The sequence below is a fragment of the Cygnus atratus genome, chromosome 2 (assembly GCF_013377495.2).
Source record: "Cygnus atratus isolate AKBS03 ecotype Queensland, Australia chromosome 2, CAtr_DNAZoo_HiC_assembly, whole genome shotgun sequence".
NCBI classification, from domain to species: Eukaryota; Metazoa; Chordata; class Aves; order Anseriformes; family Anatidae; genus Cygnus; species Cygnus atratus.
The window spans coordinates 10,481,410-10,505,929 of record NC_066363.1 but is presented as its reverse complement, the minus strand read 5'-3'; the positions used below and the strand labels follow the sequence as shown (position 1 = coordinate 10,505,929).

Below are 24,520 nucleotides of genomic sequence, written 5' to 3'. Positions count from 1 at the left end.
AGCCCTGAGAATTTTAATAAGATTTTAGGTAGTACATGATTTTGTATTTTGTCACTTGTTTTTCACCTGCACTGCTATCTGAAAAACATGAATACACAATAACAGCTTTTTACACTTTATAGTAATGTGCTATTATTTCTCTTTGGATGTTCCTCTAATCCTGTGATGCAATATTGCTTTTTTCTTCATCTGTGTGTAGAGTGACATACCACAGAATTACAACAAAAAAAATACCAGAAATATGCACTCTCACAGCAACAATGTGGCAACCCTACATCATGTTTAAAAATTATCATTAAAAACAAACAAACAAAAAAGATAATTATAGGTTTTGTATGAAGGAAGAGACTTACGAAGATCTAGGTTTTGCAGTGTCGTGTCCCGTCCCTCCCCCCCCCCCCCTTTCAGTTGAATTCTGAATTTCTGGTGAATTCTGGTGAATTATAAAATTCACCAATTTCTGCTGAAGATGAGAAGAAAACTCAAATACTATTATCAGTGTAGGTGCATAAATGACCTCTCACAAAGTGTTCAAAATGGTTTTGGTAGTCATTCCTCCAGACCCATAAACAGAAACAGCAAAAATGCGGATCTCTGAAGTGACCTATGTGCCTCTAGTTTTGAACCATAACTTGTAAGAGTACTGTTAGGGGGAAGACAACAATGACAACCACAAACAAACAAAAACCAGATGATGATCAAGGTGAAAACTGAAGAACATGTTATAGTGGAAAGTATATATGTCTTCAGCAACAATAAATATTTGAGCATCTTATCATCGGAGTACAATTTATGCACTCAGTGAAAATGAAGGCAGATTGGGTTATACCAGAGATCAGAGATACATGGGTTTGTTCCAAACAACAGAAGCTCTATATACTGATGGTAGAGTCTTCTAACTCTTTTTCTGCTACATATTAGATAATTTGAAGCAGGTAGAAAATATTTATGCTATATGCTAGATGATCTGAAGCAGGTTGAGACAGCAGGACAAAATCAAACCCAAAAGTACACTTAAATAAAAATGTTTTCTGTTAATAATGCCTTTTTTTTCTAGCTAAAAACTCCTATCTGTGTAAACATTCTCATATTTCTATTCATAGTTAAAGATTTCTATTCAGTAGTTAAAAATCTGTAGAGAAAAGTTACATATTGAAACAAAGGTACTGACTAAAATAAGGTCAAATCAAATAAGTATCAAATACTGGTTTTCAGGAGGATTAACTGTTAATCTGGAAGCAACAATTAAAATTGCTTCCAAAACATATTTTCTTGAAGTTGGGGGAAACCTAGATTTTTCTTTTTCATCATATAAACTAAAATTTGCTAATTTTTCTCACCCCCCCCCCCAAAAAAAAAGAAAAAAGATTTATAGATAAGATCTTTTTAGTAAGCTATTTTAAAATATATTACTATATATAAAATATAAAATATATTATTATATATGTTAAAATATATTATTGGTACTTACTGGATAAAAGGCATCATAGCAAACTATTGTAATCCCAGGTTTTACTCCAATAGAAGCTATTGAGTTTTAAACAAATAAAAAAAGAATCCTACGAAAAGGGGGAACAAACAAAAATGACTAAGAATTTATATAAAGGAATGTTGTAATAAAAAAATATTAATTAAAATTCCAAGGAGGCAACGGGCCTACAAAACAGGATATGAAAAGAAAAAACATTATCTGAGATAAACGTAATCAGCTCTGTAACTGATATAATTCACTATAGGATACTTAAGGAAAAGCCAGAGTGATCTCTGTGGTGTAAGTACCTTCAAGTGTTCTTGACATGTTCAAGAAGACAGCTATTGTAAGTACCAAAAAATAGGAGGATCAGGAAATAAGTGAATTATCTTAACAAACCCAAGTTTCTGGAACAAATTATTCAGCAATTTGCCAACACCAAAAAAGATAAGAGTAAACAAATAACTTTTGTTTATCAGGAACATTGTATCAAGTGCTCCAAGAGAGTGACTTTAACTTAACCCTCAAGCAGCAGAGTTTGTATCTTAACAAGGCTCTTTTGTCTCTATTATAATAATGGTATGCTAATTTCATACCACCCAGTTTCTTCACCAAAATACCGTGTGAGGCCAAGTTGGTTATCTACAGAAGTTCTAAGAAGTCAGCTGTAACCTCTTTATCAGAACTTTCTCTTGATGTTACAGATAAATGCTTTCAAATTAATTTTAAAAGATCTCGCTTTTGTTTTCCTATTTGATTGGCGCTGTATCACTCACCTTTAGTTCTAATTAATCAGACTTCTGAATCGACTAATTCATCATTCTGGCCAGGATCAATGCTAGGTTGTCAGGCCTACAATTATGTGTTCGTCATGCCAAATGCTACTACAAGATTCATTTTTTTTATACTGTGCTTCTCTGATGTATTATTATTGACTGTACGGGATACTCTGCCAGTTCTATATCCAGCTCATTTGCAGAACGCACAGAGACATAAAGGACAGCAGAATAAAATGTTGCATATGGTAAAGTGTTAGTTGGCATAACATGTTAATTCAATCACTTTTTTTTTTCTCCTGTTTTGAATTTTAATTTTGGTTTTTGATACAGTAATATTCTGGTTCTGATACTGTGAAGCTGAATAGGGAAGTAAAATGGAGCAATGGAGTCCAAGACCTATAACGAAGGACTTGAAAAGATGAGAAAATCATGACAGTATTTTCAGTAATTGAAGGAGCTGTCAAAGAATACAGCCACTTGTACTAGGTGTTACTCAACCTTAGGACTGAAGAATTCACAAGAAAGTTTATATAAGCAAACCAAGTATTTAGGAATATAGTAAATGCAAACAAACAGACAACACAAAACCACACAGACAAACAACCCCCCACCACATTTACTGTAGTTTGATATTATTGGTATCCAAATGGGTTACAGTCCCACTTGATATCCCCAGTTTAAAAATAATAAAAAAAAAAAGCTTTTGTAGAGTATTATGCTGCCTTGCAGTTTCCCAACCATCTGGGAGGAATGTTGCCAGCAGGTCAAGGGAGGTGATCTTCCCCCTCTACTCAGCCCTGGTGATGCCACATCTGGAGTATTGTGTACAGTTCTGGGCTCCCCAGTAAAAGAGGGACATAGAACTACTGGAGCGAGTCCAGAGGAGGGCTACAAAGATGATCAGAGGACTGGAGCATCTGTCGTACAAGGACAGGCTGAGAGCTGGGTCTGTTTAGCCTGGAAAAGAGAAGACTGAGGGAAGACCTCATTGATGTATAAAAATATCTGAGGGGAGGGTGTCAAGAGGTTGAAGCCAGTCTCTTTTCAGTTGTACACAGTGACAAACTGAAGCACAGGACGTTCCACTTCAATATGAGGGGGCACTTCTTTACTATAAGGGTGACAGAGCACTGGAACAGGTTGCCCAGAGAGGCTGTAGAGTCTCCTTCTCTGGAGATATTAAAATCCCGCCTGGATGCCGTCCTGTGCAACGTGCTCTAGGTGGTCCTGATCGGCAGGGGGGTTGGACTAGATGATCTTCAGAGGTCCCTTCCAACCTCAACCACTCTCTGATTCTGTGAATGTACGGCCATTTATTTTTCTTTGAGTCATCCGTTGTGTCTGAGTTCAGGCATCTAGGGAATTTGGAAAGACGATGTAAGAAGAGCACAATCAGTTACCAAGATCTGGACTGTCTTTCCAGTTTTGCTGTGCAATACTGGTCAAACAGCTTTTTCTTTTGTGCTATTTCCTTTCTGACTTTCCATTTCTCTGGATAATTGAGATGAGGTTGTTTTCATTTCTTAAGGATGTGAAGTTAATAGAACTTCCCTTCTTGTCATTTGTATGTTTTTCATAACTTTTTAGCCTATGGGCTAAATTTGCTCTCCCCTGCCTGTAAATGCTAGTCTCAGAGCCCTGAAACTTTTGTGAAAGTTGGCTGAAGAGAGGAGAAAGAGCCCTGACTGCCCTGCTGAGTGGAAGGTTGGGCACTTATATCCAGATGAATAACACTCCTCATAAATGCTGAGATTAATCAGCAAGGGTGTACCAGCAAACTGATAAGCAAGGACAAGCAACAGCTGCTCCTCCCAAAACTGGTGGGGTTATATTATTGACAAGATAAAGGAATGATAGGAGGAAGACATGTGAAGCAAGCGTATCTGTAAAGGGACATAGGATGCAAACCTGTAGAAAATCAGGATTTATGAGTTCTGCAGATCAGGACTTGTGTAATCCCAAGAGTCTGGATTGTGGGTGCTACCCCAGGTACTCCTATATATTAACAAGATGACAAAGCAGACAGCTTTATCTGAGGATGTGTGAGCAAAACTTCAGGCAGCACCTGTTGTAACCCAGGCGTGGAGTGACCAACCCCTGGCTCCTCCAAGCCATGTATCAGTCCATCTTTTAATAACATCCCTCAACAGCAGACAAAGAAAAATGCGAAGCTTTCCATAGAAGGGCGTAACAGGTGGAAACCTTTCAAACACGCGCGGCTACAGAGACTGGGGAGAAGCCGCGGCGTGTCTGTGAGGAGGCACGAAGCAGCACCGAGGTGCCCGCCATCGCGTGCCTCCTCACAGAGCTCCTCCACCGAGCGGGGAGAGCTCGGTCGGGAAGCGACGAGGGGGTCCCCTCACAGCTCGGCTCTTCCTCAGGCAGGCCCCGGGCGGTGGGGAGGGAGCGCCGGGGCCGCCCGGGATTGCGGGAGGCGGCGGCGGCAGGAGGGAAGGGGGCGGCCGGCGCCTCCCCGCGGCTGGGGCCGGGCCGGGCCGAGCCGAACGCGGAAGCGGGCGGCGGCTGGTGTCGGTGCGCGGCCAGCGGGGCCGGGCGCAGGATGCGAGGAGGAGGAGGAGAAGGAGGAGCAGCGGGAGGAGCGGCAGCAGTCGGAGGAACCGCCGCTGCGGCAGCATGAGCGGGGCCGCGGCGAAGCAGCCCCCCGGAGCGGGGTCCGCGGACAAGGTGGCGGCCGCGGCCGCCGGGGACTCGGTGCCGGAGCCGCCGCCGCCGTCGCTGCTGAGCGTGGACGTGACGGGTTTGGTGTCGCAGTTCGCCAGGAGCTTCGTGCTCATCTTCCCCGTCTACGTGCTGGGCTACCTGGGGCTGAGCTTCAGCTGGGTGCTCATCGCCCTGTGCGGGCTCTTCTGGATCCGCAGGCACCGCGGCGGCAAAACCTCCCGCCTGGGCCGGGCTCTCGCCTTCCTGGAGGACGAGGAGGAGGCGGTGCGGCTCAGCGTCTCCTCGGCGGATCTGCCCGCCTGGGTGAGTGCCCAACAACGCCCTTCGGCGCTTCCGAGGGAGCAGCCGAGCCCTGCGGCCGGCCTCGGGCCCGGCACCTCCGTGGTGGCGGCCGCCTCCTCCTCCTCCCCGGGCTGCGGGGCACGGGCCCGCTGCAGGCCCATAGCTGGAAGGGAGAAGGTGAGGAGCTGCCGGCCTTGGGGTGCCCGGCCCTGCTCCGCCAGCCTTCCTCGGGACCCGGGACCGTCCCTCCGCTGCGGTGGCCTGACCCCGCCGCCGCCTCCCGGCCCGTTAGCGCCTGAGGCGGGCGCCCTGCCGTGCCCTGACCGCCGCCGCGGACCGGGCTTCCCTCGCAGAAATAAACTTTACCTCAGGCTTTGGGTTACCTTTTTATTATTTTGTATATTTTTTCCCCCCATCGGATGGCAGCGATGCCCGCGTTTGGGACGTCGCGAGGTTTCTGCGATATCTTGTGACTGGGGAAAAAGATTTTTTTCTTGAAAAGTTGAGAGCAGAGGCTGACAAAATCAGCTTCTTAACGGTTTTAAATAAAGTGTTACTTAATAGGGAATGACAGAAAAATGAGGTGGGATTCTTGGCTGGTTTCAGGGCTGTGAGGGGAGGGCTAAGGTGAGGGCGCTCAGGTGGCCGTACTCGAGCATTGCCCTGGTTGGCTTTAAAAGGTTTTCTTCGAAAGTGGAACATTCCTTTGAAAGTTTGGGGCTTTCTGATAAATATTTACAGCTACCGTTTTCAGCCGAAGCTCAGCTTCAGAGCTGACTACTAGCTCTTTGTAATTTTTACCTGTGGCGTTAAATTTCTTTAAACACAGCTAACAGCCAGCCACCCAGCAGCGCTCATCAAGGCCTCAGGTGTCCTGTTCTGCTAGGGTAATCTGCTGTGAGGAGCTTGATGCTATCTTGGTCTCCACATCAGAAGTCTTGGGGATTTCTGCTGAATCTTTCCATGTGATTTTGTTACTGCCTGTTCTCTGCTGCTCAGTGATAGCCATCCACGTCTCTGCAGGGTGCTCTGTGCAGTGGCTGTGCACCAGACAGACTTGCGATGTTCATTATCCAAGTTGTGGTCTCCTTGTCATCAAATCGTACCTGATGTTACCCGTTCCCAGCTCTAACAAGGAAGTTACGCGAGTTTCAGACATCCAGAGTGAATATAGGGTATAGGTGTGAAATGGGAGGCCTCGTACTTCTGTTTTCTTGTGTCTTTTACCCTAGTTCTTTTTACAAGATCGTGGTAAACACGGGAACTTTGTATAAAAGAGATGAGGTGGTTTTACTGCTTGAAGCTGAGATGTAAGTCTTAAATAAACTGGCCAATAGCTCTTACGTTAGCTCTATGATTGCTTTTTTTTTTCCTGTTACCATGCAGTCATATAATGGAAATGTTCTGATTTGACGCATTTAAAATAAATTAATTGAACCTGGGTTTGTTGTGGAGGGTTGTGTAAGTAACTATGTGCCAGTAACTAGGCAGTGGATACTCAAGCTTAGTGCTGTGTGTAAACTCTAAATCATAATTAGTTACCTTTGATAAAATGGCAGTTAATTCTTGCATGGAGTTAGCCAAATACCTAAAAATTTAGAAAGGGGCCTCTTGATGTACACTGTGGGTAGAAATTCATAGAGAGAAATGAGTGCTGGCTGCAAGCACCTGCATATCATAGTGCTGTCAGAAAGCAATTGATCAGTATGCGGTGTTTCCCTGAAGGTGTGACTGTCTGATACATCAGTTGGCAGTGGTATTGTAAATCACTTCTTTTTCTTTTTCTTTTTCTTTTTCTTTTTCTTTTTCTTTTTCTTTTTCTTTTTCTTTTTCTTTTTCTTTTTCTTTTTCTTTTTCTTTTTCTTTTTCTTTTTCTTTTTCTTTTTCTTTTTCTTTTTCTTTTTCTTTTTCTTTTTCTTTTTCTTTTTCTTTTTCTTTTTCTTTTTCTTTTTCTTCTCCTCTTTAATCATATTGTTAAATCTTAAAGGTCTCGTTTCTTTTCCTTCTGCTAACTGTATGCTATAGTCTGGAAGTATGCGTCCAAATAAATGTAGCTTCCAGATTGAATGCAGCTTGGAAAACAGAAGTCTGTTGAGGACTGAGGGCCAATCAAAAGTAGTCTTTGTCTGCTCTCATAGTCATTAAGCTTCTAATGACTCTTTTTGCTATCTGTGTAACTTGTCTTGGACAATAGCTTTTCTCTTTCCTTCTGTTTTCTGTATGTTATCCTAGAGAATCACGAATTTCAATCATGTTTTGAGTAAGAGACAGTGGACAGTGTATGGAGCCTGATATCTCTTACTATTGATTGATTACTGTTGTTCCAGTTTATATGTCTCAATGTGAACTCCAAACTAGTGTGTGCTCTTTTGGTTTCTGATCATGGAAATAAAGTTAAAATGCAACGTCATCTTACCCAAGTAAGTTAAAATATAGGGCATTTTCTATTCTTCAGGGACTAAAATTGAGATGCAGTAAGCTGTTTTTCAATTAATATTACCTAACATCCTAAACACTTATTTGCTTTGTGTTTTTTTTTTTTTTTTACTATTCTTATTAGAAAAGAATTTCAGGTGAGCAGCAATGTATGTGAAGTGTGATTTTTATTATTTTTTATTTTTATTTTTTTCTCTTACCTGCATTAAGATTGATTACTGCATAAGCCATTTATCTGAAGTATGCAGTAATACTTCACTGACTTACTTATTTTTAAGAAAGTGGTTATTGCATGAGTAATGTGTTAAGATTTGTCCTGTGACTATGCTTAGTTATGATTTGCAAGTAATACTATTGTGCTATCACACTACAGTTAGTAATGTTAATTATTAGTTTCTTAAAAAGATTTGATTTTTCCATAACCAGATGGTTATATGATAAGAACGTTCCTTTCTGTGAAAGGAATGAATTCAACATGAATATAAGTCATTTAAAATGTAAATACTCTGTTATTTAAAATATTATGCTTAAAGATCACACGCTAGAACATAAACTCTTCAGGAAGCAATTTTTCTTCTCTGTTCCTTGCGCTTTGTATTACTAATACAAGTGGATGGGATCAAGAAATATTTTGTTCACTGTCGTAATAAGATCTGTACTCATAGGCCTGCTAACGTGTAGTTATAGCTCTGCTGCGTGTTTGGGAGCTGTCACTGGTTATGTGGGGTGGGAGGGAGGGGAGTTGGGCGCTTTTCCAAGTCATTTGAATTAGGCAGCAGAATTTACAATGCAAAATGACTGGAGATCAAAATGGTCTTTAAATAAAGTCAGTGTTTCCCCTGTCTTAGCAACGTTTCAATAACTATACGTATTTTATACTGGAATAAATGTAATTAAGATGCAAACATATATAGGGAAAGCAGCAATTAAGAATCCTTACTTTGAATAGAGAAGGTAGGAAACCAGGACTGAAATTTTAAAGGCAAGGCATCATGTTGCTTTAGATGATGAAATTCCATCACTGTTTTAAAAATAGAAGTGGTGTAACCAATTTACTTCATTCTTTCTCAGAACAACCAAAAAAGTTACCTAGCTTTTCCGTTTTAGGGGATTTGGGATTGTTTTATGTTACTTTCATGATGTATTTACAGTTACTGTTCAGCATTGTTTTGGATAAGTGAATTTTACTCCTCTTTTCTTCAAAGTATAGATAAAGGCCATGCTGACTTTTTTCCCCTGGATTAATTGTAAATTTGGCCTGGTACCAGGGCCTGTATCTGTGCAGTCTGTCAGCAGTCAGCAGGAGACCAAAATAGGAACAAATCTTAGCGGTTTTAGATAATTGATTCTGAAAACATGTTTGGACAAATTTTTTTGTTTCTCTTTCCAAGTATTATAACGAAACTAAAGTAGTATACATCTCTGTAGTAAAAGTAGTGTCATATTAATATATTAATTACAAATTTGTGATAGTATTTTGTGTCCTATAGACTTGAGTTTCTGCTGTAGTTTGGAGTGATTTTTATGGTGGTATTAATTGTTTTTCTCATCTACCTTACGGTAAAGGAAAAAGCCTGCCCAAACTGATAAACGTGTGACTAGTCACCTGTTCTACTAAGCTGACTTACAGTGGTAAAAAAAATTGATAGGTACTCCTCTTGGGAAGTGGTATGAAATTCTTGTGCTCAGGTAGTATTTTGAATTGCTGTATCATTGCTACACCTGTAGGGAAGATACTTGTGTGTACCATTTTTGGTAGATGCTGATGTATGATGTATGTATATATCCATGAATTATCAACACAGGATTAGATGAGTGTTTTTTCGCAGTGGTTCAGCAAAGTATGGCTTCTGTGGTAATTGCATACTTGTTAGCTGAGTGTCGGATTGAATGTTGAACAAACCCTAGTGTTTAAAGGGTCACAGACTGTTCTGGGTAAAAGTAGTCTTTGGAACATGTGTGAGAAAGGAAATTATGATTTGTAACTATGAAATGATTTGTATTTAGTCATGTGTATCTTTTTTTTTTTTCAAACCCTTCTATGAGCGTCTTGTAAAATACTGTAGTTATGTGGTTAGGGGAATGAAGATTTCAGTATTTACTGATATTAGGAAGGCAGACCCAGTATGTTCGTGGAAGAAGATCAGTTAAGCAGGTCTAAGTGCAGAGTCATATCCTGTACTGAGTTGCATCTGCAGAGTACAGAGGATTGAGGTGGTGGTGCTCTTACATGTATTTGATATGACAGCTTCTGGATGCTGTAAAATCAAACCTGTGAACTGGATCTTAGATTCAGGACAGGAAGCTCCAAAGACTCTGTTCTGATGGCTATTGAATATGTACTCGGTAAACCTGATAAAGCAAAAGGACTTCTGCAATGCTAATTTGTTTTTTAATTCCCACAGAACAAAAAGAGCTTTCTCTCAACTTACAACTTCAGCTAACGGTGTTAGCTGTGTGAATTATAGGTGAGTTTTTATGCAGCATACTAAAACATAAAAAGGAGGATATGAGACATTGTTACACGTCCTCCTCATCCTTTCTCCAAATGTTAGTTGAGAATGTTAGATTCGATGGAAAAATGACTTCCATGTATGTCTCCTTAACGCTAAGCTGCATCTAATCAGTTTAGATGGTGAGTGCTGCAGATGGCCATATCCTGTGGGCTGCCAGCCTGCATCTGGAAAGTATGAAACAGCGTGAGTGAGGATGGAGTAATAACTTGTGAGTACTGAACAACTGAAGTCCACATCCTCCTGCCTGATGCATTTTTTTCAAAACCGCCTTCTGTTCGAGATGCCTGATGGTGTATGCATACACACACGTGTACTGTGTGGTTTAGTGGTTGTGGGTTTTCTATTTTTTTGGAAGAAGTTTAATTTGGTTCAGTATTATTTCTTGTACCTCAGAAGGTGACCTGGGTGGCTTTCTAAGAGTATGCCGTAGGTAAGAACGATGGGTTCTAGGAATGGAGAACCAGGTGGAAAAAAATTAACTTTTATGTTTGACATTGATAATATCTTCTGTTTCTCAAATTTACTGTATTAAGACTATGCAGAGCTGACTTGTGTCTCGTACTGTTTTCTGTCACGTAGTAATGGGGTAAGCATCACTGTATGATTCGTACGGAAAGATCCTTTTCCAGAGTGTTTATGGTAGAAAACCATGTGATGAGCTGATGTTTATCAACATGATACCAAATTACTGTAGAAAAATATTGACCTGAAAATATTAGTATGCTTTTGAACTGTTTTTAGGTACAACAGACATTCTAGCTATCTGTGTATAATGGATTTTTTTTTCAATATAACAAACTGATGCTATCCAACAGTTATCAGTGACTTTTGTGATGTGCTGTTTGTCTGAGTAACTGAAGTTTTGTGCCTTTTTATTATGTTTAAATTTTACTTTCACTTTGGTCTGCCAGTGTTGTTTCCATGCCAGAATAGTCTTTGAATACAGGGGTGGGGCCACCTTGAGCCATATTTGAATAGGTAGGAGTCATAAAGATCTTGTCAGTAAAGACTGAAGCTTTGTGGAGGGGGGGGAAGGAAGGCTGGAGTAACAGTCATCCTTTTCTGCCTCTTCTACGAGCTGCTTCTGGCTTTAGAGAAGGATTTACTGCTTCTCGAGACTGTTGGCACATCACAGAGTGTAGTTGGATATGCATTCTAAATTATATTTTTATTTTTATCTTTTTGCATGTGAGAGCCTGCTGGAAAATAGGGAGATGAATCAAGGTTATTATCAAAACATTTTCATAGTAGTTTACAGTAATGACAGCCTGCTGTAGAAATTTTAAGCATTCAAAACAATTCTTTGGTGTCCCGTTCTTGTATTTTAAAATGAAAGAACAGGTAGCGTTTTGTTTCTAGTAAGATAAAAATCTTTGTCTTAAATAATTTGATTTATATTGCAGTTTATTTTCCATTTATCCAGCTGTCGCTAATTATAGCATAGAATAAGTTTTCTAATTGCAGACATTGCCTCGAGTGTAACTTTTTGGAGCTTTGCAGCAATTTCTTGCTGACCATATGCCTAAATATGAGGTATGGGTTTACGGAAGCTGTTTTCAAAACGTGTTTTGAAATGAGGTTTTAAAAGAATGCAGTTTTTTAAATATCCCCTGTAGCATCTGAAAGATGGTTTGGTAGAGCTTTATAGTGTATCAGTGTATCATAGTGTATCAGATTCTGAAAGCAATGGTTAATGATTATAAAGTGACCTATGTCACTGATTTGTTGTGTTTCAGCCTGTAAATACAAAGGAATCATTAAAAAAAAGAGTATGGTCCTTCTGGAAGCATTGCATAAACAAGAGATTTTTGCATTAGACACTGATAATGTAGGTAGAGGGTTGTTCTGAGCATTTTCAGCCCGTGAAGTCTCATCTTTCTCGTTTTCTGTATTCTCAGACAATATAAATTAAATAGGATACTGTGCTTTCCTATGGAAGATGGAAATGTTCACCCCACCAGACAAACTTAAATCCTTGTCTTTGGATGGTGTGTGTGAGCACTTAATGAAAATAAAATACAAGGTACTCAAGTGTGAGTAAGAACAGTGGGAAAGAGTATTTTGGTAAGAAAGGGGTGTGTCTTAGTTTTAAACAACTGTTTGAATTAAGTAGGTTATGAAATTGAACTGCTTAGGTCTAACATTTTATCATTTGTATAACTTTTCGATTGTATGGCACTTTGGTATTTCTGGTTAAGATTTCTATCAGGTGAAGAAGGGAAGTATTCTTTAAAGTAAAGAAAGAAGATGTTAGATAGGGAAGAATCAAATCAAGAACTTGCTAAAAGTGGCCACCTGTGCAATGGTTGAAGCTGGTTGCCAGCGTGGTGTGTTTGACAGTGTATGTGGTTCTCCAGGATGGCTTGAACTCACCCAGGACCCTCTTCAGTCCCCTCTGCCATACACTAAATGCTTTTCTCGTTTTGCAGCAAAAGACAAGAGGATCTGGACAGCAGTTGCTTTTCTTACGCAGTCTTAATACTTCTTCTGAGGAAGCTTTGACATCTCACTGGATGGGAGAAAAGTTCTGTTGGGGCGAGCAGGGAGGGATGACAGTGTAACTGAAGATGTATGTGACATTTTGTTTTGGAAAATAAGGATCTAATTTAATTTTTTCTTTCTGGCACTTCCCAACTTTTCTGTGTTCTGATTCCATGAATGTCATTCCTTTTACTATGCTTTTCATGTAAATTTTGTGACTAAAACGACCATCAAATCACAAAACGGATCATTGTCATGCCTGGATAGTGAGGCTGCTCAAACTTGCCACATGAGCTAATGGAGTAATTGGTAGCACTAATAGATTCCTTCTCCATTGACTTCAATTAGTCCAGATTAAACTTGCGTTGTAAGGAAGTTTCATTACAAAGGTGAGGTTCAAGAATCAGAATCATAGAATCACAGAATAGTTTGGGTTGGAAGGGACCTTACAGATCACCCGGTTCCAACTCCCTGCCATGGGCAGGGACACCTCCCACCAGGTCAGGTTGCCCAAAGCCCACTGTGTCCTTTACTGTTTTTGAGGGCCTGTGTTCAGCATGTATGTCTTGTTAAATCCATTCCATTTGCGTCATCTCAAGATACTTTGCGTTGATCTTTTTCTTGTTCCCTAACAGTCCCGTATTTCTCGGAAGCTCACAGTTCAGGTGAGCTGTGTTCTGTCTCTTCTTGAGTCCCACTGGGGTGTTGTTTTAGGAGGGGAGATGCTCCTCAGCCTTTCTGCAGAGCCATTTGATCCCCATGCCCAGCCCAACTCTAGTTTTTATTCCCACATAGCTTCTACCAAGCTCCGTGTACCAGTCTTTTTGGACTTGCAGAGCTCTTTTTTTCTTTGCAGTTTAAATGGTGCAGCCTTTTGTCCATTCTGTTCCATTTTTGTGCTTCCTGTGATGTTCTTAAAAGAAGAAAGTGAGAATGTTCAAGCTTCTTCTTACTGAAGTTTTATATACATTCTTATGAGTAAGGAACCAGTTTTATTTGGAAAAGTTTTATTTGTAAGCAAAGTCCCGCTTTCCTCTGTGTTTCAATAAGCTTACTGCAGAGAGAATCAGGGAAACCAGTAGTTAAAAAGAACGATTCTGCAGTTTCCAAACAAAGTAAAAGTGCACTCCTGCCAAAACAGCTGTCCTGCACCCAGGTGCATTTTCCCCCTGCCTTCCTGTGCCAGCATTAGCGTTTACCTGGCCAGTTAATCACCCCCTTTGTCAGGCTGGATGGGGCTTTGAGCAACCTGGGCTGGTGGGAGGTGTCCCTGCCCATGGCAGGGGGGTGGAACTGGATGGACTTTAAGGTCCCTTCCAACCCAGACCATCCCCTGATTCTGTGACCAGTTCCTCGAGTTAGCTTACTGTGCAGCCACACGCGTGCTGGTACCTACAGAAAGGCGGCTGGGGAAGCCAGTTTTGATATGAAATGAAGCGGTGCCTTTCGTGAGAGGACCCTCTTAGCAGGGAGTGGCAAGTAACGCTGCTGAGATACCTTTGATGGGAAGCCCAGTGTGAACCTGAGCAGTTTATAATGCCGAGCTGCACATCCAGCTTCTCTGATAACATTGAAACAGGCCTGTTAACATACCTAATTATCAAACACACAAACCCTAAGTACTTTGAGCCAACTTCAAAGCCAGCCCCATTTTTAGTGGGTGGTTGGATCAGATGAGCTCCAGAGGTCCTTTCCAACATGTTATTCTCTGATTGTTTTTGTTTTAAGCTATCATTTAATTAGCTTTCAGTCTCCAGGTGCGGCTTACAACTAATAAGAAACCTTTTCTGCATAAAAAGCCAGTATTTACTTAACTATTAAGTGTACCAGCAACAAAAGTAGATGATGGCTATCTTTAGAGAGAGGTTCTGTGGGAGGTAGTGAGACTTTTGAAGTCATTCAGATGCCTGTCAGCTAAATAGCTAGTATTAAGGCTCTGTGCAGCAAATTGCTAAAACACAGCATTTTTCCGATGGAACTCCAGTTATATAAATAACCTTTCAGAGAGGAGCGTTCCTGCGTGAGTCACTGCACCAAGTTTCATCTGCTACACCCTGACGTGACTACAGGACTCTCGTCAGCACTTGGGAACCTGAAGCAGGGCTAACGGTTTTCAGCCGAAGCAGCCCAGGATTCTGCCTCAGGAAGTTGTTACTAGAAATACGAAACTAGATTTACTTGGCTGAAAATAGCTGCCACATGATGGACGGGCATTACATTGTCATTTGGCTGTCCTTATCGTATAGCAGCCTGGGTCAAGTTTACATTAGGTCAAAAGCAGGCTCTTTCCCCTGAGAGAGTTGTGATTGTGAGTTTAATTGCCCACCTTTTTATGTCTGTTTTAATGAAGACTTGAACTGAGTCAGTCTAGTTCAGGCTCTCGCCCTGTTGTTTTCATAACCTTTGTTTGCATTCCTTCTGATAGATACTGGCTCATGTGAATTATCCAAAGAGACTGAAATAGTTTCTTTGGGGAAGGTTTGGAAGATTAGCACCAAATACGAAATTCAAAATGTATTCCCAACCTGTTGTCTGTCGGTATCCCATCACTGTCTGTTTTAAAGGGCAGGTGGGAGGAAAGCAGGTGGATCTGCGTGGAAGCGCAGTGCCTCCCTGCTTCATTTTTAAAAGTAACCGCGGGATATGCCGATGTGTGAAGGTGATCATAAATCCTGAAGTGTTCTAGTTTGAATGAACCCTGCAGTATTACCATCCACACTTCTGTTCTTAAAAGTTGTGCGTGTTCAGTTTGAAATAGCTTACTGGGGAAAAAAATGATTGTGGGAAGGAAGAAAACTCAGGTAGGGCTTAGCAGCTGAGGAAGCTCTTAGTTTGGTATTTATGCACTATTACTTCTTCTTTGTAATACATGGTTCTTCAAGCCTTATTTCAGCTCCCCATACCTTGATATAAAACAGTATGTGTGCTTTCTCGGATGCCGTTCTTCACACAGCACACTCCGTAGGCTGCTAAGCTTTGAAATCCAACAGTGAGTAAGTTTACGACTTCACATCCAAAATCTTGACAAGAACTCGTGCGGCATTCCTCTGCAGGGAAGAGTTTTACGAGACAGGCTCTGAGGTGTTTGTGCAGCCTTACAGAGCGAGCCCTCGGGGCTTGTTGGTAGTTAGCACGTTTCACCCGTTTGCGTGTTTCCAAGCAGAGTGTCATTACTGCAGTGAATATATATTTCATTTGAAGAAATACCTTTCAATTTCTTTCCTTTCCCTCCACCCAGCCTATTGATTGATCCGGTTAGTTGTTGAACTAGGATGCTAACTGCTCTTGTATGCATGGCTAGGAAGTTGTCTTAGCCTAGTAATCAGGTTTATGGTGCTGACTAACTATATATATTTTAAACTACTGTGTTCCTCACCCAATTACTTTCCTCCTAAAATACTTGGAACTGGAAAGAGAACGCTTTTCCACCCACCCACCCTCTGCCAGTTAAATGTCAAATAGCAGCCAGGAAATAAGGGAATTTTTCCATGCGGTGGGGGGGGGGGGGGAATCTGGGTTCTGGCTTTTGAGTTGTATGTGGTACAGGAATATCTGATAGCCATAAATTAGACAATTGATTAGGTGTGACTGATAAATTAGATTAAAATGTAGTTGTTTCTCTGTCTCTTATTTGCTCATGGTAGTCTTCATTTCGGTTTATCTTTTAGGGAAAATATTTGAGCTTTGGAATGTGTCTTTTTCCCCCTGCTCTTTGTAGGGTGTGTTAGGTATGAGCACCGTGGTGATGTGAGTGTGCTTGAATTGTCCGTGCTCCTTTGATAACATCGTTTTTCTTACTTCTGTCTTGTTCATTTAAGTCTCTATTGTGATAATTAGCTCTCTGCTAGATTTGTCTGTGTATAAAGCATTTTAAAGAGCTGTGCATAGTAAGTGTTTGTGTTATTTTTGGTCTTACATAGACGTATGGTAATTGAAAACTTCTGCCAACAGTTGTGTTTTTCCAGTTCCTTTGTGTTAGGTTGAACTTGTCTGCGATTTTTGTCCAGTACGTGCCCTACCTTTTACGAGTTCTCTAAAGTGTATTTGTGAATAACAAAACGTTACCAAGCTGTTCAGTTGGTTACTTTGATGTGCTGAAAACCTCCCTAATGAATTATTTTTCCTTTCTAGTTCGTTAGAGCAATCCATAGAACCATGGATTTGTTTTGGAAAATAGCGTTTTGTTTGTTTGCTTGTTTACAAATCACTTTCTTGTATAAGAATAAAAACCTTAATTATCAACCTTAATTTTACTGTATGAGATATGAAAAACTACAAAAATGTTATTTTAAAGCAGGGATTCAGGAATTCCCTTCCGGCACACGTGTGTTGTTTTTAGTGTACCTGCTTCCTATGTACTGAGCTTTCTGGTTTTCTGGTGCTGCTGGGAGGGAAGTCTGCTGTTCTAGTAACACCACAACAAGGCTTCTGACAAAGCTGTCACTGGAAGTGGAGATACCTGAAAGTAGGTATCTTTTTTTTTTTTTTTTTTTTTTTTTTTTTATTTCCCACTTATACCTAGGGCTCTTTATGTTAAGTCTGGGGAGAGCCTGCACAGCATCGTTCTGGATGTTATGCAGAACTGGGGAGGGATTGTAGTGGGCAGTGAGCGCATATAGGACCTGCTGGACAATTTTTAAAGATATTCAAGCATTTACCCAGGAAATGGGTAATAGGAAACCTATTATGGGATACCAGGGAGCAGCGTGTGTTAGTTCTCGCTGAAGATATCCAGTCTTTCATCTTCATTTCAAGTGAATCTGGTATTTGGGATGTAGAATATTTGGCAGCTTTTTTCTTCTGGTGAGAAGTGGAGACGTTTCTGCTTGAAGTGAAGCTCTCCTGAAGGGATGGAAATGATGGTAGCTTTTCCTTGAAGTTGCTTTAAAGCACTTATCCTTGACTGTAATAACATTGATTCACATCTGTGTCCTCACAGTGCAAACAAGAAAACTGTAGAACATCATTTCAGCTTTGACTCTTTGAAAAGCAATAGAAATATATCCACTTGCCAGAGAGAGATTATTCCTTATTCCTAAAATTAATGGGTTTTAAGCTCTTGACAAATCACTTTGGAATTTCTTCTCTAAAGTTCTCATTCTTGATTCCAATGGAGCACATGAGCTCCTAGATTAGATGTAACCCGTGAGAAGTTATAAGGTTGCTTGCTTCTTTGCTCGAGGCTTGCATTGCCTGGGGCAATGATTTTCCTTTTTTGTCAGTCTGTTGTTTTGTGGGTTTTGCTGTTCCAGTCTCTTCCAACAGTCGAAGTGATGAGCTCCAGCTCCACTTTCCGCTGCTGTGATTGTTTGCATTCCTGTCTGTCCTACTATAGTGAATGCAACGTCTAAGTAAGACACTTATGCTGCAATGTCCCACTGAGTAAAAGAAAGGGAAAAAATCTCTGATTTGGGGTAGCTCAGATTAGTTAATGACATAGGATTTGACATGTCACTATTTTAACAGAAAGTGACTATATTGAGCTTCTGAGGACAAAAAAGAACATTGAGGATGAGGCATTGAAATATGTATCTCGAAGACAGTGTTAATTTTTTTCACTGTACTTTACAAGTCACTTGATTGAGGACTTCTACATAGGCAAACAAATCTTAACTATGTAGTTAAGAGGAAAAAAAAAATTCAACTTAGTTGAAACAAAAATTACCTGTAGGTGAATGTTAAGCTGGCTGACTATTTACGTCCGAACAATTTTTCAGATACATTGACCAGAGTCTGGGCTGTATTGGATGCAACAAATCATACCTGGCAACTGGAATGGTGCATTTTGATTGAGCATCCCTTCTAGAGTGAAAAGAAATAAAATATTTGTCTTTTTTTTTTGGCTACTTGGAAAAGTCTATCAAATTCTTCAAAATAACTTTTTCAAGCTGAAATGGTATAGCTGCCAATTAACTACTATTTATGCAGATATCTGAAAGTAACTGTGGTATTTTACTCAGGGGGTTTGATGCTGTTTTAACTGTCATCGCTGCATTCTAAATTCAAGTGATATCTTGTGCAAGAAAGCTATTACATGCGATTAAGGGCTGGATACAGCCCATAGACTGCTGAAAATATCTATTAATCATACGGGGCTGGGATTCAGGCCTAAAACAACACAATCAGCAGTAAAAGCTGTAAAAAAATCAATTGCCAATTAGTACAAATAATGACGTTTGCTATTGCAGACTGAAATGTAGGTTCATCCTGCTGAATTTGGGCACCTCATTCGAGAGGTGCAAGCCTTTTTCTGCCATCTGTCTTCAGTCAGTGGGAAGGAGTGAGCTGAATTTTTTGCATGAGGTCCCTTTTCTCTGTATGATAAGAATCTCTGTATAATAAGAATGTAGAGTAATGAGGTCAAAACTCCATTGCTGCTTTTTACCTGCCTAAAATTAACAAAGAATGCTGTGGGCCACAGCTGCTGGATTTTAATTAATGTATAAATATTCTACAATAGAACTTAAAAAAAAAAAAAAAAAAAGATTAGTATGGTACAGCAGCCTCTATTGTAAATCTGCTGAGAGTTTAGGAGATAAGAGTGGCTGGGCTGCAGATGCTACTCCCTGCATGTGCACGAACATAACCTCCATCAAGAAAAGTCCAGATTAAGGAATGTTCTGCTTAGGGGCAATCCAATTAAGTGCCATAGTTATTTTGTCACTGTTGTGTGCACAATTCCCTGAAGCTAGATTTTAGGGAACTGATGGGCTCCGTGGCTGATTCTTGTCAGTTCAGACTGTTGCCTTCAACTGATATAAACTTATTCCCACTCATAAAACTGATATTCACTTTGGTTTTAGGCATAAGACATCTGGTTTCCATTCAGAACTAGAATTTGCTTAACCGAAATTTAGACGTAAGTCAGTATTCATTTGAGGTTTTCTTTATGATCAATACAGGCATCTCCAGAGGACTCAGTCTGCCCCTGGGGGAAGTGTTTCAAGGTGCTAGGTGTGTATCTCCAGAGGTCCTTCTTTTCTCTGTTAATGATAAAGCAGGCGTAGGTTGACTAGATTACTGTTGGATATGTAAAAGATGGAAATCTTAAATTAGCGCAGAATAAATCATCCTAATGATCACCAATATTTGAATCTTTAAAATTGGAAACCTTTGAAATTGCTGTGAAGCCGTACGTAGGAGAAAAGTTGCTGAGAGGTAAAAGGAGTCTTCCTGGTGTGGAGCTGCAACCAGGATCTAGTGGGCATGATCTGATTACCCCATTGGAGCTGTACAACGTGCAAACATCCAAGGTGGGACCACAGATAGAGATCAAAATGCAGAAATGGAGAGCTTAAGTGTCAGTTAGAAGTGACTCATTCCTTAAAAATCCCATTGTGTGCTTCATGTTATGATTCAATTGCAGGCGGCGTGCTTACAAAGTGACTTACTGCTGCTGTCACCAAGTAAAGCAGTAGTAGTTTATGTTGACCGTTTTTACTGCCACATTGCAAAGTGGAATATAGACTGTTTATAGTGGTAGAGTTTAGGATAAAGAATATTCAAGAGATCCCCAAATGCTTGGGTTATCTGCAGCATTGATGATAATCAGCAATATGAGGGAAGAGGTAACAGCCCTGTGCTGTGTTCAGATAAGGAAAAATGTATCCAACTTTTTTTTTCCTCCACTCTGTTGCTCCCTCTCCCTCCTGTCTGAACACCCAACAATTCCAGCAGTCTAAAGCTGGAACATCCCCTCTCTGTGTCCAAGACAGTGCTAAAACGTAGTCATTCCCCTGCTTGCTACCCAGGAGGGCAGGATCTGCCTTTAGACCAGGGCTGGTTACCTGGTGTTTACCCACAGCTGTAAGCACTTGCTGCGCAGGAGCCATGGCTGTGTGTACAGAAACAACTTTCTGTGGTTTACGTCACTGCTCATGCTTGATTGGGCTTGGTACCTGGAAGTAAACCAGTGTTGTTCTTGAAAATCTTGGCTATATGCTCGAGAGGGCAGTTATTTCACAGTTTAAAGTTCCACTGAAGGGCTGGTTCTGTAACTGCTTCAGTAAATCTACAACATATTCTCTCCAAAAATCGACGTCTCCCTCTAAATACATGCAAATAAAATAAGCATCGCGAATTTATATTAAAACTAGAGAAATGAAAATGACGTATCCTTCAAGAAATGTATTGCTAAATGTTAAACTTCCTGAACAAGGAGGAGGCAGATTCTTTAGTTTTTGGTTTTTGTATTTCTTTTGTTTTTTAGTATTGCTTTAAAAATAACGAGGCTTAGAAAGAACACTTGTATTATTATTTTATTTTTTTTTAGAGTTTTGTGATTACTTTCTTCCCCTGTTTTTATGATGGAGGAATTCATAACAGAGACTGAGGAATGTTTTGTCAGAGCGTGTTGCAAGACAACTGTTTTGAAAGATGGCATCGCTGCTGGTTTGCAGCCATGAGAGAGAGCATCTGTGTCCACGGGAAGCCGGAATCTCAGGGGATGTTATCTGGAACCAGGGCCCACAGGAATTTAGTAGGGTGAAGCATTGCCAGCTGACGACTGGGCTTTTTACTTTATTTAGTCATTCGTATTTTTGTGCTTTCTACCGATAGCTTAAAAGATGTCGTCCTCTTGAAATCTACTTGTGAATTAAAAACAAAAAAAATCAGATGTTGATTTTTAAACTTCAAATTTCCTACCCATAGCAATATTTTGTTCTCCTTGGTTTTGTTGACTTGTAAAGACTCGCAGGGAAGGTCAAGTGACTGGAGAACTGCTGCTGTGTACACAAGTCAAAGGATCAACAGGACGTTCAAATATCTAGGAGGGTTTTAACTGTAATATTGCAACACGCAGCAGTGTCTTGGAGAAAAGGTACTGCGTGCCCGTTGGTATCCATGGTCTAGAAGAGCTTGGTCAGCCTTTCGGTAAGTGACAGACTGAAAGCAAGCTTTGCCCTCCTGCTTACTGTGTGTGGTCTAGAACAGCATCTCTTAGAAGGCTTAAATCCTGTTTATTTCAAGTTTAACTTTTTCAATGAAAATTGAGTTCGTCGGTGTCAAAGTTAACAAATTTAAGTCTCAGTGCTGGCTTTCAGTCTGGTTTTGTCTATTTTTAATTTATTATTTGTCATAGACACAGTCTCCACGCTCCATGGCCAAGCTGCCCGTGCCTTGTTCCCACCTGCAGAAGGATTCTTCCTGCAGTAGTTTTTGCAGTGTGCAATTTGTGGAATTCCTAGAATTTGTACAAGTTTGGCGGCTTACTTCGTTTGGGCCAAGATTTTACCTATTTTCCTAATGCCACAATAATGAAATTTAGTTGCATTTAGATCTGAAAACCCTACTGCTTCTGACCTTCCCACAATATCTTTCTGTTGGAGGCTGTGTGACTGACTATGGGTCTTGTGGCAGATTTGCAGCTTGGTGGGTGTAAATGTGCAGATGCCACATGAACCAGTTCAATGCGCAAAACCCAGTGTGCTGCTTTTCAACAGTGGATGTGTTTCAGTGGTTTCTCTTCCTTCTGCAGGTCTGACTTAAGCGTGCTCGCTGTACTTGCTATAAAATGCCTTCTTGACTAGGAAGTGTTAAGCTCAGTCATGGGACAGTTCGGCCAGGTGAAGGGCTATTAAAACAGACCCAGGATTTGGATGAAGACAGGAATTGTGAGCTGTAGGCACAGACTGAAAACATGCTCATAAAACCTCCTCGGTATATAATGAAAATAACTTTTTCTACTTCAAAACCAAAGGATATTCCTGCAGAAGTTCGGTGGGGTTTTTAACTGTGTTGAGCATTATCTTCTGTCATTTGATGACATTTTTTTGTTGTTTTTTCCAGTCCAAAGCATCTTTTGTTGACAACACCTAGAGCCAAAACAGTAAGGCTGGTGTACAAGGACAACAGTTAATTTATTTGGGTGGCAGGCTGGGTTTTGGTTCCACCGTGCAGCTCACACATATGAAGTCACGCACCTGAGCTTAGAAATTGGTCTGGCTGAGCATGCTTCAGTCTTTCCTTAGCAACCCGAGCTACTCAAACCACACCAAGGCTGTTGTTCCTCCTCTGTGCTGAGCAATGGCAGCAAACTCCGTGGTGTTGGGGTGGGGTTTATAACAGAAATAGCACAATGATGCCTGCGATTGCACTGAGTTGGAATTCAATGGTCAGAGCGTCTTCCAGTTGCGTATTTCATTGGTTTCCTGTTTTCAGCATGGTCCTGCCACGAAGGTTACTCAGCCTCTGCAGAATCTGGGTATATTCAGGGAGGGATAACGTCACACTGCTGCTTTTGTGCTTTGCCCTTGAACATCACTTGTGGTTGCTGGGTGAGCTGGGCCTTTGATCTCACCTAGCGCAGGAGTCCTTATGTTAAGTGGTGCCAGGGAAGTGTGGGATGTGTTTTGGGTATCTTTTTCTAAGAAATAACAGCGTGTTGTGTGTTGTGCTGAAATACAGCCTGCTGGGGGGTGGGACGGGGACACAACACAAAATAGGGAGAACTGATGTTAGAAATCGTAGTGCATCCACTTTTAGGTAATCTGATATGAAAACTGATGAGCTTTCTATAAGAACCAGTACAGAAATATGCAAATAACACTTCCTGTCTGTGTCTGTGACTTTCTAAAGAAATTTGCTTGGACTTCCGAATGTTTTAGAACCTGTTCGGGCAAGCTTTTTGCACTTTCTGGATCAAATGGTAGTGTTACCACTGAGCGTGTTGTGACTGATTTGTGAAGTGGGTGGTGGACTTAAAGCAACGAAGAAAAGAAATGAATGCGGACAGCAAAGAGCCCGCTGGGTTTCAGAGGGCTCTGGTGGGTGGCTGATGAAGTGCTTGAACCCAAGAACAAGAAAGATACACGTGGAAGCTGGCAATGCCATGCCTGGTGCCATCAAGTTATCTCAGGTTTTCCTCCCCACCAATTTTTATTGCTATGTTAACTGAGACCCAAATAATGTCTTTACGTTGTTATAATGTTCTGCTTTCTGTCACTTCCTTAGCATAGCTTCAGAGTTTCAGAGAGAGTTTGTCACTGCGTATTTGCAGTTTCAGCAAAGCTGCCACACATCATCTGTCCGTAAGCCTTACACTTTATGGATTTTATGTAGTAAATTTGTAGTGGTGCAGGTAGAAATGATACAGGGGGATTTCAAAATGTCCATTATACTTTGAATGACTTTTATGTTAAAAAATGCTTTAATACGAAGAATAAACTGGCTAGATGTACTGGATGAAGTTCAGGATGTAGGATGTTGCACACTTTTGCTTCTCTTATGAGTCAGTCAAAACATGAGTGTGCATATATACTTTTTTCAGTTTAAAAACTGAATAATGAGCATATTTTACAGACTTGTTTGACTTCTCAGGATGCAGGTTAACCCAGCTTGAATTTGCATGCTCTGATAGTCTGTTTTAGCTTGAATACTACACAAAAACGGAAGTTCTCCCTTTAGCTCGTTTGTTTTCCTGCAAACACAGGTTTGCAGTTTGCTCATCCCCAAACCAGTAACGTTGAAGTGGTTGATATTTGTCTGAGTTCACTTAGATTTGTGCCGGATGTGTTGTGAATTATAGGTTTGTTTTTTTTAAAGGTTTCATGCCAAGATGTGCACATTGAGTCAAGAAGATAATTGTACTCTTCAGTAATTAGCTGCTGGTAAGCCAGTTAAATAACAGGAAAGGAAATTGAATTTCCCTGCTAAGGAGGGCACTGAGTCTTGCAGAAGATGGTCAGTAGTTCTTGAACACTTTTATCTTTTCTGAAAATTGATGTCCATATTAATCTGCACAGAAGGGCTCCGTGGTCTCATTAGAGATCAGCTGTATAATTTACCAAGTGTTAACGGGGTAAGTTCTCCCTTGTGAAGGAACCTTAAGTGTAATGAGTCAGAGCCCCTGCCTGCAGGGGTTAGTTAGGACA

The 24,520-nt window shown here is 40.7% G+C and overlaps 1 protein-coding gene across 3 annotated transcripts in view; it reads left to right on the top strand.

Annotated features, from left to right (window-relative positions):
• Positions 1-4,749: 4,749 nt before the first annotated feature.
• Positions 4,750-24,520, top strand: part of ESYT2 (extended synaptotagmin 2) — an 84,861-nt gene continuing 65,090 nt past the window's right edge. The window contains exon 1 of one of the 3 annotated variants that reach the window (XM_035564329.2): positions 4,750-5,235. In XM_035564329.2, the coding sequence (XP_035420222.1) occupies positions 4,885-5,235 (351 nt within the window). In that variant the 5' untranslated portion in view covers positions 4,750-4,884. Of the gene's footprint in view, positions 5,236-21,418; positions 21,522-24,520 lie in introns of those variants that run through there. The other 2 variants (XM_035564330.2, XM_035564331.2) reach the window with 2 other exon arrangements.